Source organism: Geotrypetes seraphini, chromosome 11, assembly GCF_902459505.1.
Source record: "Geotrypetes seraphini chromosome 11, aGeoSer1.1, whole genome shotgun sequence".
NCBI lineage: Eukaryota > Metazoa > Chordata > Amphibia > Gymnophiona > Dermophiidae > Geotrypetes > Geotrypetes seraphini.
The window spans coordinates 98,895,449-98,911,195 of NC_047094.1; the positions used below are offsets into that span (position 1 = coordinate 98,895,449).

At 47.4% G+C, this 15,747-nt stretch overlaps 1 protein-coding gene across 3 annotated transcripts in view; it reads left to right on the top strand.

The window, feature by feature from the left end:
- Positions 1 to 9,058, top strand: part of LOC117345853 (androgen-induced gene 1 protein-like) — a 79,130-nt gene extending 70,072 nt beyond the window's left edge. For 2 of the 3 annotated variants that reach the window (XM_033915101.1, XM_033915104.1), the window contains one exon: positions 8,821 to 9,058. In XM_033915101.1, the coding sequence (XP_033770992.1) occupies positions 8,821 to 8,947 (127 nt within the window). In that variant the 3' untranslated portion in view covers positions 8,948 to 9,058. The remainder of the gene's footprint in view (positions 1 to 8,820) is intronic. The other variant, XM_033915102.1, reaches the window with a different exon arrangement.
- The last annotated feature ends 6,689 nt before the right edge of the window (positions 9,059 to 15,747 follow it).

Sequence of the window (15,747 nt, forward strand, 5' to 3'; positions counted from 1 at the left end):
GTGTCGATGTCAGCGGCTCTGTTAACTTGTAGAGCTTGGGCGCTGCTCAAATGGGTGCTGGGCTGCTGCAGTGTCTGGGGGGTCCCCTGCTGAGCGAGAAGCTGGGTCAGAAGCTGGACCAGTTGTTGATGGTCAACCCCCTGGCCGGTCGTCTGACGCTCCACCCCCTGGCCGGTCGTCTGACGCTCCAGGTGGGGCATTCCCTCCGTGCAGTCCTTGCGTCGCTTGGTCAGTGGTGAGGATGCAGAAGGGCTGGAGGGAGATGGTGTGCTGTATGGTCACCTGCTGCCTCTCCCTCTGGATCTGTGTCCTGCAGGAGAGTGGTGATTGCGCCTTCTGTCACCCCTGCTACGGCTGCGCTGGTGGTGGTGGCGGCGGAAAGGCTCCCCCCGGGGAGATCGGGAAGCATCCCGATGCCGAGTGTGCTGGTGGGGGGAGTGCTGATTCCTCTCCCTGCAGCGTGCCTCGTTGTGCCCCGTTCTCAGGCTGCTTGTAGCTGAGCCGGCATCCTGAGTTGATCGGGGAGGCGTGCCCCTGCAGTCTCCCTGCCTGCTGATGTCAGGAGGGGTTCCCCGACGAGTTCTCTCTTCAGGGAGGCGGGTCTGGCTGCGAGACCCTTACAACTGCCCCATACCGGACATCCTGCAGTACCTACTAAGCCTATCTCAGATGGGCCTAAAACCTACTTCCATCAAGGTCCACCTAAGCGCGATCACGGCATACCACGCTGGCTGGGACAACTCACCGGTGTCGGGACATCCGGTATTCGCAAGATTCATGAAGGGACTGTCCAATCTGCACCCACCGGTCAGACCACCACCGCCCGGATGGGACCTGAACTTGGTGCTGCATCAGCTCACCCTCGATCCCTTCGAACCCTTGGGGGAGGCAGACCCCAGATTCCTGGCTTGGAAAACCCTCTTCCTGACCGCCATTGCATCGGCCAGACGTATCAGCAAGATCCAGGCCCTGGTCCATCACCCCCCCTACACATTGATCCACGAGGACAGGGTGGTGCTCAGAACCCACCCCCGATTCTTGCCGAAGGTGGCATCAGCGTTCCACATCAACCAGTCTATCATCCTCCCCGCACTCTACATTCACCCACAGGGGGGCTCGCAGCCACTACAGCGACACCCCTTGGACTGTGTACGGACCCTGACCACCTATATTAACAGGACACAACAGACCAGACAAGCCTCACAACTGTTCGTCTCCTACGACCATAACAGGCCAGGACGGCCGGTCACCAAACTCACGCTCTCGCGCTGGATATCCCAGTGCATCTCTTTCACCTACAGAAGAGCGCAGCGTGAACCGCCAGTGGGAGCCCACGCCCACCAGCTCAGAGCCGTAGCCACCACTCTGGCTCATCTACACCATACACCAATAGAGGACATCTGCAATGCAGCCACTTGGTCCTCCTTGCACACCTTTACCAAGCACTACTGCCTCGACATAGCATTCCACGCCCCGAATGCATTCGGCCAAACAGTCTTGCAAGCGGCCCTCCCCTCCCGGGAGGGACACCAACCATTACCACTGCCTTGACAAGCACTGATCAAGTAGGGGGGCACAGATACTGATTAAGTGCCAGCCAGTACTACATGTCTAGACTAGAGGTTCAATATGCAGGTACTAATTGTTACACGCAATTACGAATTGTTACTGTTTACATATGTGGCTGACTCATCCTGCTTGTCCTAGGAGAAAGTGTAGTTACTTACCTGTAACGTAGGTTCTCCGTGGACAGCAGGATAGTCAGCCACACAACCCACCCGCCTCCCCATATGGCCGACCCGGCCACAGCTAGGAACATCCTGGGGATTAGGGGGAAGAAGGGGGGAAATGGGTAGGGCTCGGGCATGCCCAGTGGTGCCCGGGCACTGCACGTGCTCAGAGAAAAAAAAAAAAAAAAAAAATCTCTCTGAGCTATTGGAGAGCTTATCCGTAAATTGGGAGCTGTTGGGACAACAATGTCGATGACATTCGGCCAAACAGTCTTGCAAGCAGCCCTCCCCTCCCGGGAGGGACACCAACCATTACCACTGCCTTGACAAGCACTGATCAAGTAGGGGGGCACAGATACTGATTAAGTGCCAGCCAGTACTACATGTCTAGACTAGAGGTTCAATATGCAGGTACTAATTGTTACACGCAATTACGAATTGTTACTGTTTACATATGTGGCTGACTCATCCTGCTTGTCCTAGGAGAAAGTGTAGTTACTTACCTGTAACGTAGGTTCTCCGTGGACAGCAGGATAGTCAGCCACACAACCCACCCGCCTCCCCATATGGCCGACCCGGCCACAGCTAGGAACATCCTGGGGATTAGGGGGAAGAAGGGGGGAAATGGGTAGGGCTCGGGCATGCCCAGTGGGGCCCGGGCACTGCACGTGCTCAGAGAAAAAAAAAAAAAAAAAAAAATCTCTCTGAGCTATTGGAGAGCTTATCCGTAAATTGGGAGCTGTTGGGACAACACCCAACACCTCCCAATTTGCGGATAAGCTCTCCAATAGCTCAGAGAGATTTTTTTTTTTTTTTTTTTTTTCTCTGAGCATGTGCAGTGCCCGGGCCCCACTGGGCATGCCCGAGCCCTACCCATTTCCCCCTGCTTCCCCCTAATCCCCAGGATGTTCCTAGCTGTGGCCGGGTCGGCCGTATGGGGAGGCGGGTGGGTTGTGTGGCTGACTATCCTGCTGTCCACGGAGAACCTACGTTACAGGTAAGTAACTACACTTTCTCCTAGGACAAGCAGGATGAGTCAGCCACATATGGGTGACTCCCTAGCCGAGGGATGTACCGACTGGACCTGCGCCTTAGCGCTTTGTGCATCCCTCGCCTGGCTGTGGAGGCCGAGCCGGGCAGGGTAATCAGGCAAAGCAGGTAAGGTTGTGGAAACAAGGTTTTAGATAAAGTGCTGTGTTAACTGAGCAATAATACTCACAGAACAGTGAACTGGTCAATGACAATCAATGAACAGTGAGAAACCAACTGGTCCAAAGTGACAATTCGTACTTGCATGTGAGAATTCATACTTGCCTATTCCACATTCAGTCTAGACAGGAGTGCTGGAAGACCTACTTAACTCACAGAACAGCGAAACTGGTCAATGACAATCAATGAACAGTGAGAAAACCAACTGGTCAACAGTGACAATTCTTAACTGGTCAACAGTGACAATTCGTACTTGCATATGAGAATTCATACTTGCCTATTCCACATTCAGACTAGACAGGAGTGCTGGAAGACCTACTTAACTCACAGAACGGCGAAAACTGGTCAATGACAATGAATGAACAGTGAGAAAACCAACTGGTCAACGGTGACAATTCATAACTGGTCAATAGTGACAATTCGTACTTGCATATGAGAATTCATACTTGCCTATTCCACCTTCAGACTAGACAGGATTGCTGGAAGACCTACTTAACTCACAGAACAGTGAAATTGGTCAATGACAATCAATGAACAGTGAGAAACCAACTGATCAACAGTGACAAATCGTACTTGCATGTGAGAATTCATACTTGCCTATTCCACATTCAGTCTAGAAGGAGTGCTGGAAGACCTACTTAATCAATATCTATAACACCCTACTTGAACAGTGTTTGTCGATATTTATAACACCCTACTTGATCAGTGTTTGTCAAGGCTGTGCTAGTGGTTGCTGTCCCTCCTGGGAGTGAACCTGTGCTTGGTGAAGGTGTGCATGGAGGACCAAGTGGCTGCATCGCAGATGTCCCCTATTGGTGTGTGGTGCAGATGTGCCGTTGTGTTGGCTATGGTTCTGCGCTGGTGGGCGTTGGCTCCCACCTGCGGTTGATGCTGCGCTTTTCTATAGGTGAAGGGGATGCACTCTTATATCCAGCGCGCGCGCCTGCGTTTGGTGAGGAGTGTGTGGCGCAGTGGTTGGATCTACAGCCTCAGCACCCTGGGGTTGTGGGTTCAAACCCCGCGCTGCTCCTTGTGACCCTGGACAAGTCACTTAATCCTCCATAGCCCCAGGTGCGTTAGATAGATTGTGAGCCCACCGGGACAGAGAGGGAAAATGCTTGAGTACCTGATTGTAAAAACCGCTTAGATAACCTTGATAGGCGGTATATAAAATCCTAATAAACTTGAAACTTGATCTTTAGTTTCTTGCCTGGCAAGTGTGTTTCCTTAGTGCTCTCACCTCTACCAGGAGGGTTGGTGAGTTACCTGTATTAGTAACAGATTCATCCTTTGCAGTTTTTTATCATGCCAAGGAGGTTCTTCATACCCGTCCAAAGTTTCTTCTTAAAGTTGTCACTTTTCTTTTCACCCAGTCTCTTGTTCTGCCTGTTTGTCTTTCTACACCTCATTCTCCTACTGGAGAAACTTCTTTGTATACTTTGGACTGTACCTGGGCTTTGGCCTGCTACTTTGACAGGACAAAGCCTCAGCGAACTTTTCTTTAACTTTTCTTTTGATTCACAAATGTTAGTTCCTCCTTATTCAAGAGAATGTTTTACGCTTGGCTGGCTGTCTACATCTTGTTCTGCTATGCTCAGTCTGGCCTGGCACGAGACAGTCCTGTCACAGCCTACAGAGTTCGAGCTCTGGCAGCTTTTTGTTGCTTTCCTTAGATCTACTGCATTAAGGACCTCTGTAAAGCTGCCATCTGGTCCTCAGTTCATACCTTCACTTCTCACTATTGTCTGGATTCTTTTTCCATACGGGATGGGCACTTTGGCCACTCTGTATTTCAAATTATATTTTCTTTGGCCAACACTCCCACCATCCCGCTTGGAGGTCACCCATCAGTGAGAATATGCTGCCTGCTTGTCCTGGGATAAAGCACAGTTACTTACCGTAACAGGTGTTATCCAGGGACAGCAGGCAGATATTCTAACAACCCACCCACCTCCCCGGGTTGGCTTTTTAGCTGGCGTATCTTAACTGAAGGACCACGTGCCCTCATCGGGCAGGAAGGCACTCGCGCATGCGTGGTTCGGGCAATCAAGAATTTTCAAAGTTCTTAAATTGGTCCATACCGGGGCTCCATCGGTACGTCACCCATCAGTGAGAATATCTGCCTTCTGTCCCTGGATGACACCTGTTACGGTAAGTAACTGTGCTTTCTTGTTGCTCCCATAACCAATGTTTGGCATCAGGATCTGGCCCTTGAGTCTCCTGCAAACTTTATTATCAGTACCTCAGTAGTGGCAAATTAACTTCTTGGTTCTTTTCCCCCTTCTTCTTCCCGGTCTCACCTTCCGATTGGGCCCGCTTTTCCTAGAAAACTATAGAAGATGAAGAATGAGGCCAAATGGAAACAACCGCAACGACTAAAATCCTCACTATTCGGATTCAACACCAGGATGGCAATAGGGCTTTCAAAGTCATCGATATCAATGATTCCAATAACTGTATATCAGGCTTCAGCTCATCTCATTGCCTCCTTAAGTAGTGTAGTTTGTCTGTTTACTTCTATATCACTTGTCTAGAAATAAATACTAGTAGAAACATAGAAACATAGAAATAGATGGCAGATAAGGGCCCACGGCCCATCTAGTCTGCCCACCTTAATGTCCCTCCCCTACCTTTGCCCTGTGAATAGATCCCATGTGCCGATCCCATTTGGCCTTAAAATCAGGCATGCTGCTGGCCTCAATCACCTGTAGTGGAAGACTATTCCAGCGATCAACCACTCTTTCAGTGAAAAAGAATTTCCTGGTGTCACCTCGTAGTTTCCCGCCCCTGATTTTCAACGGATGCCCTCTTGTTGTCGTGGGACCCTTGAAAAAGAAGATATCTTCCTCCGCCTCGATGCGGCCCGTAAGATACTTGAATGTCTTGATCATGTCCCCCCTCTCTCTGCGCTCCTCGAGCGAGTATAGCTGTAATTTGTCAAGCCGTTTTTCGTATGGTAGATCCTTGAGTCCCGAGACCATCCGGGTGGCCATTCTTTGCACCGACTCCAGTCTCAGCACATCCTTGCGATAATGCGGCCTCCAGAATTGCACACAGTATTCCAGGTGGGGCCTCACCATGGATCTATACAATGGCATAATGACTTCTGCCTTACGACTGACGAAACCCCTTCGTATGCAGCCCATGATTTGTCTTGCCTTGGACGAAGCCTGCTCCACTTGATTGGCAGACTTCATGTCCTCACTGACGATTACCCCCAAGTCTCGTTCTGCTACCGTTTTTGCTAGGATCTCGCCATTAAGGGTATAAGACTTGCATGGATTCTGGCTGCCCAGGTGCATAACTTTGCATTTTTTGGCATTGAAGTTGAGTTGCCATGTCCTAGACCATCGCTCCAGTAGGAGTAGGTCGTGCATCATGTTGTCGGGCACTGAATCTTCGTCTGTTGTGCATTTGCCCACTACATTACTCAGTTTGGCGTCATCGGCGAATAATGTTATTTTACCTCGAAGCCCTTCTGCCAAGTCTCTTATAAAGATGTTGAATAGGATTGGGCCCAAGACTGAGCCCTGTGGTACTCCACTAATCACCTCCGTCATTTCGGAGGGGGTGCCGTTCACCACCACCCTTTGGAGCCTACCTCCAAGCCAGCTCCCAACCCATTTCGTCAATGTGTTACCTAATCCTATAGAACTCATCTTGCTCAGTAACCTGCGGTGTGTTACGCTATCGAATGCTTTGCTAAAGTCCAGGTACACGATGTCCAAGGACTCCCCAATATCCAGCTTCCCCGTTACCCAGTCAAAGAAGCTGATCAGGTTGGATTAGCAGGATCTCCCCTTAGTAAATCCATGTTGTCGGGGATCCCGTAGATTCTCCTCATCCAGGATCTTATCTAATTGGTGTTTGATTAGAGTTTCCATTAGTTTGCTCACTATCGATGTTAGACTCACTGGTCTGTAGTTTGCTGTCTCCATCTTTGAGCCTTTCTTGTGGAGTGGAATGACGTTAGCCGTCCTCCAGTCCAACGGGACGCTGCCTGTACTAAGGGAGAGGTTGAAGAGCGCGGACGATAAGTAAAAGAATTTAACCCGCCTTTCCTACCCTCCCTCCATCTCAACTTCCTGGTCTCCTCTTCAAAGCAGCCTGCTGAGGATTGCTGGCCGGCTGTAGCGAACCTTGCAGGCCGCTATCAACTTCAGTTCAGTAGCACCTTCCCTCTGCTGCGGTCCCGCCCTTCCTCTAACGTACAGGATCGCGTCAGAAGGAACGTGCTACCAAGGTTGACAGCGGCCTGCGAGATTGCTACAGCTGGCCGACAATCCTCAGCAGGCTGCTTTGAAGAGGAAGAGGAGACCAGACGAAGGCAGATGCGATCCCATATGTCAGAGGAACAGCCGTGGTTCCTGCCGGCAGGCCAGATTAAAGCAAAGCAAGTAAATGTCTGGCGGGCCAACTTTTCATGCACCAGTTTGACATGTCTGAGCTAGAGTAAATATTATGTGATGCCATGCATTAATACCATTAATGTTCATTGTTAGTAATTAGGTCCCATTGCATAAAACAAGACCTGCAGTAAATGTGCATTAATGGTATATGTTAGTAACTCGAGCCCTTAATGTTTTATATTTTATTGCTTTTTCTTTAAAATTATAATGTACTGACAAGGTTCTTTTCTGTTACTGAACAGCAGAGGTTAGACTCTGTTTGTACTATAACGGTGGGAAGAGATTTCCCTCATACAGGAAGCAAAATGGCAGAAAAGTAGTTCTTGATGTTAGATTTTGTTTGCAAAAGGGAGAAGAAATTTTATAGCAGAAAGCAGCACAGGATTATATTGGCATTAAGAAGTTGCCTCCGCTGAGGCAGACCATAGGTCCATCCTGCTCAGCGGTCCGCTCCCGCGGCGGTCCATCAGGCCCATTGCCTGAGCAATGCTCTATACCTATCTATACCCCCCAATCCCTTTTTCTTCTAGGAATCTATCCAAACCTTCTTTGAAACCATTTAGTGTTTTCTTGTCTACAACAGCCTCTGGAAGCGCGTTCCATGTATCCACCACCCTCTGAGTGAAGAAGAACTTCCTAGCGTTTGTTCTAAACCTGTCCCCTTTCAATTTCCCCCAATGCCCCCTTGTGCTTGTGGTGCCCCTTAATTTGAAAAATCTGTCCCTGTCTACTTTTTCTATGCCCTTCAGGATCTTGAAGGTTTCTATCATGTCTCCTCTAAGTCTTCGCTTCTCCAGGGAGAAAAGTCCCAACTGCTTCAATCTGTCGGTATATGGGAGATTTTCCATTCCCTTTATCAGTTTGGTTGCTCTTCTTTGTACTCCCTCAAGTACCGCCATGTCTTTCTTGAGGTACGGCGACCAGTACTGGACACAGTACTCCAGATGCGGCCGTACCATTGCACGATACAGCGGCATGATAACTTCCTTCGTCCTGGTCGTAATACCCTTCTTAATGATACCCAGCATTCTGTTTGCTTTCCTAGAGGCTGTGGCGCATTGCGCCGATGCCTTCAGTGTTGCGTCTACCATCACTCCCAGGTCTCTCTCCAGGTTACTAACCCCTAGTGGTGTTCCCCCCATTTTGTATGTGAACATCGGGTTCTTTTTCCCCACGTGCATGACCTTGCATTTCCCCACGTTGAAGCTCATCTGCATTCAGACTTCTATGAACAAGTTTACTGCTATACATTAAGAAAATAACCCCCTCTTTTACTAAGGTGCGTTAACTGATTAGTGCATGCTAATCGCCAACATATCCATAGACTAACATGCACGCGTTAGTGTATAGTGCGCGCTAAATCGATTAGCATGCACTAATCGGTTAGCGCACCTTAGTAAAAGAGGGCCTAAGTGACTGATTTTAAACAATAAATTGAACTAATGGAGGTTAATAATACTTTGTCTTTGCAGGAATCCTGATGAATACAACATTTTTATGTGCATAGAGATAAGCCAACAGCTGCAGACTGCCATTTTTACTTCATTTAATCAACAGAATATTCTTACAGACTGTTCAGCCAGGAAGCCACTCTCATGAGACTGAAAGCACTTTATAAGGGCTCTCGTTTAAAAGTTGCCTTCTCTTCCCAAATAAATGTAGGAATCTTTTCTTTTAACATGACTGTCCAATAAAAGTCCCTCAACCTGGGCTCTGTATTTCATTTCTTTCAGTTGACATTCTCAGAGTAGTAAAGGCCTGTTCCAATAATGTTCCAATAAAGGCCTGTTCCAATAATGTTCATTTCTGAGAGACTCAGTTTAGATCCTGAAGTAGCTTTTGTTGCTAAACAGTAAAAAAAAAAAAAAAAAATACATATATATATATATATACTGTGTGTGTATATATATATATATATATATATATATATATATATATATATATATACACAGTATATATATATATGTATTTTTTTTTTTTTTTAAACTAAACCAGTGGTCTCAAACTCAAACCCTTTGCGGGGCCACATTTTGGATTTGTAGGTACTTGGAGGGCCGCAGAAAATATAGTTAATGTCTTATTAAAGAAATTACAACTTTGCATGAGGTAAAACTCTTTATAGTTTATAAAACTTTTCTTTAACAGTTAAAAGGAAAGATATATAAACTATAAAGAGTTTTACCTCATGCAAAATTGTCATTTCTTTAATAAGACATTAACTATTTTTTCTGCGGCCCTCCAAGTACTCTATTTTTTCTGCAGCCCTCACATTTAAAGTTTAATATCTTTTCTTTATCCCAGGACAAGCAGGCAGCATATTCCCACACATGGGTGACGTCACCGACGGAGCCCCGCAGCGGACAGCCTCAAAAGCAAACTTGCTTGAAGATCTCAATCTTTCGAGTACTGTACCGCGCATGTGCGCGTGCCTTCCCGCCCAAACTAGGGGGCGCATCTCCTGAGAGGATCCTCAGTTCGTTATTTTCCGCGGAGACAAGAAGACACGTTTTCTTCAGCTCTGCAGCGATATTGCCTTCTCTTCACCGCGACTGTTTCTTTTTTTTTATAAAAGTTCGGTCGCTGTGCTCCTTCAATCTTAATTTCTTCTTTAAAATAAAAATTTAAAAAATATATTTTCTTTTTTCTTTCGTTTAGTCCGGCCGGTGAGCCTTGGGCCTAGGCCCAATCGCTCTTTCCGTTCAACATGGACTTTATTTTTTTCTCTGTCCCGGCCTCTCACCGGGTTCAAACGTCATCAGTGTAATCGAGTGATTTCGGTCACCGATCCTCACTGTCGCTGTCTACAGTGTTTGGGTTCGACCCATTCACCTGAAGATTGTCATTGTTTTACCCTTACTCCTCGGGCCTTTCGACATTGGTGTGCTTAGTTTCAACAACTCTTCGGAGACATGGAACAACCCTCGGATTCGACCTCGGCGGCGGCCCCGGTCTCGAAGGCTTCGACTCCGACATCGACTACCTCTACGGTCTCGAAGGCCTCGACCTTGGCTCCGGCTGGAGCTTCGGTCTCGAAGGCCTTGACCATGACACCAATGACTTCGGTGCCCTCGAAGGTTTCGACAGTGACTTCGGTGAAGCCTTCTTTGGGGGGTACGTCTCCTGGATCTCTTTCAGGTGCCGTGCCTAAGAAGCCACCAGAGTCCTCTTTACGTCCATCTTCCAAGCGTACCTCCAAGATAAGGGAATACTCACCTTCGAGGTCGCCCTCTTCGGAGTGTACTGCTGCACCTACGAGATCAGAAGCTTCTGTCTCGGTGCCGATGCTGGAGGACATGCTCAAGTCCATCTTGACCACTCAGATTTCCTCCTTAGTGGCTCAGTTGGTCCCGTCCTCGACCTTGCCTCGGGTAGATCAGCCTGTGACCCAGCCAGAGCTTCCAGTGCCTCGAGGCCGATCCCGGACACCGAAGAGGATACTTTCCACTGATTCTTCACCAGAATCGCCTCCTCCGAAGCATCGGCTGAAGCATTCGAGGCATCTTGCTTCCAAGCTTCGACGGGAGTCATCTACATTCCATTCTTCTTTGGATACCGAGACTTCTCTGCCTCGTTCTTCTACGTCGAAGCACAGGTCTCGACACCACCGAGCATCGACCCGAAGTCCTTCTAGATCAAAGACTCCACCCTCGAAGACAACTCGTCGAGACACTTCTCCTCAGGCTTCGACTCATTCGATACCACATACCCCGGGTACTTCTCCATCCCGGAGCCTAAAGAGAAAACATTCTCTCACTCCACCACACAGTGCAGCTTCTTCTATAACTCTACGCCTTGAGTCAGACCCAGTCTCTCCATATTCTAGAGAGGCTTCTCCTTCTTACTCAGCACTTCCTAAGTCTCGCAGTTTGTCTCCTGATGAAGCATCTGATTCAAAATCCATTTCATTTGCAAAATTTGTGTTTGATATGGGGCAAGCTCTCAAACTGGATCTTCATTCAGATTCTAAATATACTCCTGAATATTTAGCGGATATGGAACTTCCTCATCCACCTAAAGAGTCTTTAAGATTACCTATGACTCCAGTTCTGAAACAAACTTTTATTCGTAATATGGAGACTCCTTATTCCATCACTGCCATTCCATCTAAGTTGGAATCCCGTTATCACACGGTTCCCTGTAAAGGATTTGAAAATTCACAACTTTCTCATCAATTCTTGGTCGTAGAATCATCTTTGAAGAAAGCTCATCCTTCCAAAATCTACGCTGCTGTTCCTCCAGGCAGAGAGGGTCGTACCATGGATAAGTTTGGTTGCCGTCTATACCAAAATTCCATGATGGCAAATAGAATTCTTAATTACAATTACATTTTCACATCTTATTTCAACCATTTTCTCAAAATGTTACCATCTTTTTACCCGGATATTTCCACAGCTCGTCTTGCAGAATTCATACTCATCCTCAAGACTCTTTCTCAGTTGAGACTCTTCATGTTACAAGCCTCTTACGATGCTTTTGAATTATCTTCCCGAGTCTCTGCTTTCGCTGTGGCCATGCGTCGTCTGGCATGGCTATGTATTGTGGATATGGATCCCAATCTTCAGGATCGTTTAGCAAATCTGCCTTGTCAAGGGAATGAATTATTCGATGACTCTATTGAAGTAGCCACTAAGCGTCTCTCAGAACATGAACGCTCTTTTGCTTCTCTCATTCAACTTAAACCTAAATCTGCTCTAACCAGAGGTTTTAAACAGACTCCACGTCGTTGCCCTCAGAAAACGACTCCTGCTTTTTACAGGCCTCCACCTTGTCGCCCTCAACAGCAACAACATCAACAAAAGTCTCAAACTCCCGCTGCCACCAAACCAGCTCAGTCCTTTTGACAGTCTCAGCCTGAGCATTCAAATTTCTCTGTTTTCCAACTCTCTCCTTCCCATAGGGAGTCGTCTTTCCACTTTTTATCACCAGTGAGAGCTCATCACCTCAGATCTCTGGGTACTTACCATCCTACGAGAGGGATACTCTCTTCGATTCCTTCAGGTGCCTCCAGATCGCCCTCCAAGAGAGTGTCCTTCCAATCAGTCGCACCTTCCCCTTCTTCTTCAAGAAGCTCGGGCTCTCCTTCACCCTCGAGCTGTAGAGGAGATTCCTCTTGCCCAACGGAACTTGGGATTCTACTCCCGCTATTTCCTAGTTCCCAAGAAGACAGGGGATTTGCGACCTATTCTGGATCTCAGAGCTCTCAACAAATACCTAGTCAAAGAGAAATTTCAAATGCTCACTTTGCCGATTTTATATTCCTTGATGGATCAAGGAGATTGGATGTTCTCCCTCGATCTCAAAGAGGCATACACTCATATCCCTATTCATCCAGCATTTCGCAAGTACCTCAGATTTCAAGTAGGAAACCTTCATCTGCAGTACCGGGTTCTCCCTTTCGGGTTGGCTTCTTCTCCCAGAGTATTCACAAAATGTCTGGTAGTGGTGGCTGCAGCTCTTCGCAACCAGGGTCTTCAAGTATTTCCATACCTCGACGACTGGCTCATCAAAGCTCCCTCTTTTTCAGGGGTTATTGCAGTGACCCAACAGACTATTGTCTTTCTTCAAAGTCTAGGATTTCACATAAACTTTCCAAAGTCTCAGTTAACTCCATCTCAGTCTCTCTAGTTCATAGGAGCAACTCTGGACACTATCAATCTGAGAGCCTACCTCCCGCAACCACGTCAGGATGCACTTATTCAGCTTTGCCATCAGTTCTTCCACCTTCCTTCCATTCCGGCACGGAAAATGATGGTTCTGCTCGGTCACATGGCTTCTACAGTTCATGTGATTCCTTTTGCCAGACTTCACCTTCGTATTCCTCAATGGACACTGGCATCTCAATGGCAGCAAGCCATGGATCCACCGTCTCAACTGATTACCATAACTCCGTTATTGCGGAAGTCTCTCCATTGGTGGATGCTCTCTTCGAATCTTTCCAGAGGCTTGCTGTTCCTCACTCTTCCTTATCAGAAAGTCCTCACAACCGACTCGTCAACGTACGCCTGGGGGGCTCATGTAGACGGTCTCCGCACTCAGGGTCTATGGACTTCAACAGACCGTCTGTGTCATATCAATCTGTTGGAACTCAGAGTGATCTTCTATGCTCTCAAGGCCTTTCAACATCTCCTTCACGACATGGTGGTTCTTGTACGTACAGACAACCAAGTAGCCATGTATTATGTCAACAAACAGGGAGGGACGGGATCTCACTCCCTTTGTCAGGAAGCTCTGAAATTGTGGCATTGGGCAATCCTTCACAACATCTACCTCAGAGCTGTCTACATTCAGGGTTAACACAATTATTTAGCGGACAAATTGAGTCGTCTTCTACAGCCTCACGAATGGACACTCAATTCTCCTACTCATCGTCAAATATTTGTCCGCTGGGGAACTCCACAGATAGATCTGTTTGCGTCACCTCTCAACTTCAAACTGCCTCAATTTTGCTCCTGTATTTACACTCCTCAACGTCTCGAAGCGGATGCGTTTCTACTGGACTGGAGGAATCAGTTCCTTTATGCCTTTCCTCCATTTCCTCTGATTCTCAGGACTCTAGTCAAACTGAAGTCAGAACATGCCACCATGATTCTGATAGCTCCTCGGTGGCCCAGACAACCTTGGTACTCCCTTCTACTTCAACTCAGCACCAGGGAGCCTCTGCTTCTACCAGTATTTCCTTCTCTGCTCACTCAGAGTCAAGGGTCCTTACTTCATCCCAATCTACAGTCTCTACACTTAACAGCTTGGTACCTTTCGGCATAACAGACTTTCCTCAATTTTCTCAGTCTGTTCAAGATATTTTACTTGCTTCCAGAAAGCCATCAACTCGACAATGTTATGGCCAGAAATGGACTAGATTTTCTGCTTGGTGTTCCACACGTCAATTGCAACCGATATCTTCCTCCTTAGCATCCGTTCTGGACTATTTGCTTCACTTGTCACACTCTGGACTTCAAACTACATCTATTCGAGTCCATCTTAGTGCTATAGCTGCTTTTCATCAGCCTCTGGATGGGAAACCTCTCTCTGCACATCCAATGGTTTCTCGCTTTATGAAAGGACTTTTTAATCTCCATCCACCACTTAGACCACCTCCAGTGGTTTGGGATCTGAATGTTGTTTTGGCTCAACTGATGAAGCCTCCTTTTGAACCACTTGACAAAGCTCACCTCAAATATCTCACTTGGAAAGCTATTTTCCTGATTGCCCTCACATCTGCTCGAAGAGTCAGTGAGTACAAGCCTTGGTTGCGGACCCCACCTTTCACAGTTTTTCACCATGACAAGGTGGTCCTCCGTACTCATCCTAAATTCTTACCTAAAGTTGTTTCAGCATTTCACATCAATCAGTCTATTGTTCTACCTGGTTTTTTTTCCAAAGCCTCATTCTCATCCTGGAGAAGCGGCCCTTCATACTTTGGACTGTAAACGTGCCTTGGCTTTCTACCTCCAACGCACTCAACTTCACAGAACATCTCCTCAACTTTTCATCTCCTTTGATCCGAACAGGTTGGGACGTCCTATCTCGAAGCATACCATCTCCAACTGGATGGCTGCTTACATCTCTTTCTGCTATGCTCAGGCTGGTCTTCCTCTGCAAGGTCGAGTGACGGGCCACAAGGTTAGAGCTATGGCGGCATCTGTAGCTTTCCTCAGATCAACTCCTATTGAGGAAATCTGCAAGGCTGCCACTTGGTCCTCGGTTCATACTTTCACTTCTCATTACTGTCTGGATACTTTATCCAGAAGGGATGGCCATTTTGGCCAATCTGTTTTGCAACATCTTTTTTCATAAATTGCCAACTTCCCTCCATCTCTTTTTACTTAGCTTGGAGGTCACCCATGTGTGGGAATATGCTGCCTGCTTGTCCTGGGATAAAGCACAGTTACTTACCGTAACAGTTGTTATCCAGGGACAGCAGGCAGATATTCCCACAACCCTCCCACCTCCCCCGGTTGGCTTCTTGGCTAGGTATCTGAACTGAGGATCCTCTCAGGAGATGCGCCCCTAGTTTGGGCGGGAAGGCACGCGCGCATGCGTGGTACAGTACTCGAAAGATCAAGATCTTCAAGCAAGTTTGCTTTCGAGGCTGTCCGCTGCGGGGCTCCGTCTGTGATGTCACCCATGTGTGGGAATATCTGCCTGCTGTCCCTGGATAACAACTGTTCCAGTAAGTAACTGTGCTTTCTCAAAACTGACACATTTCAATCACTATATTGAAAATAAAATAATTTTCCCTACCTTTGTTGGCTGGTGACTTTATTTTTCTGTGCTTTTAACTATGTTTCCAGGGCCTTCTTGTCCTTTGACTGTTTTTCTCTCCATTTTCACTTTCTGCCTTGCATCCATCTTTGGCATTAACTTAATATTCAATTTTTCTGCTTTCTTTTCAAAATCTA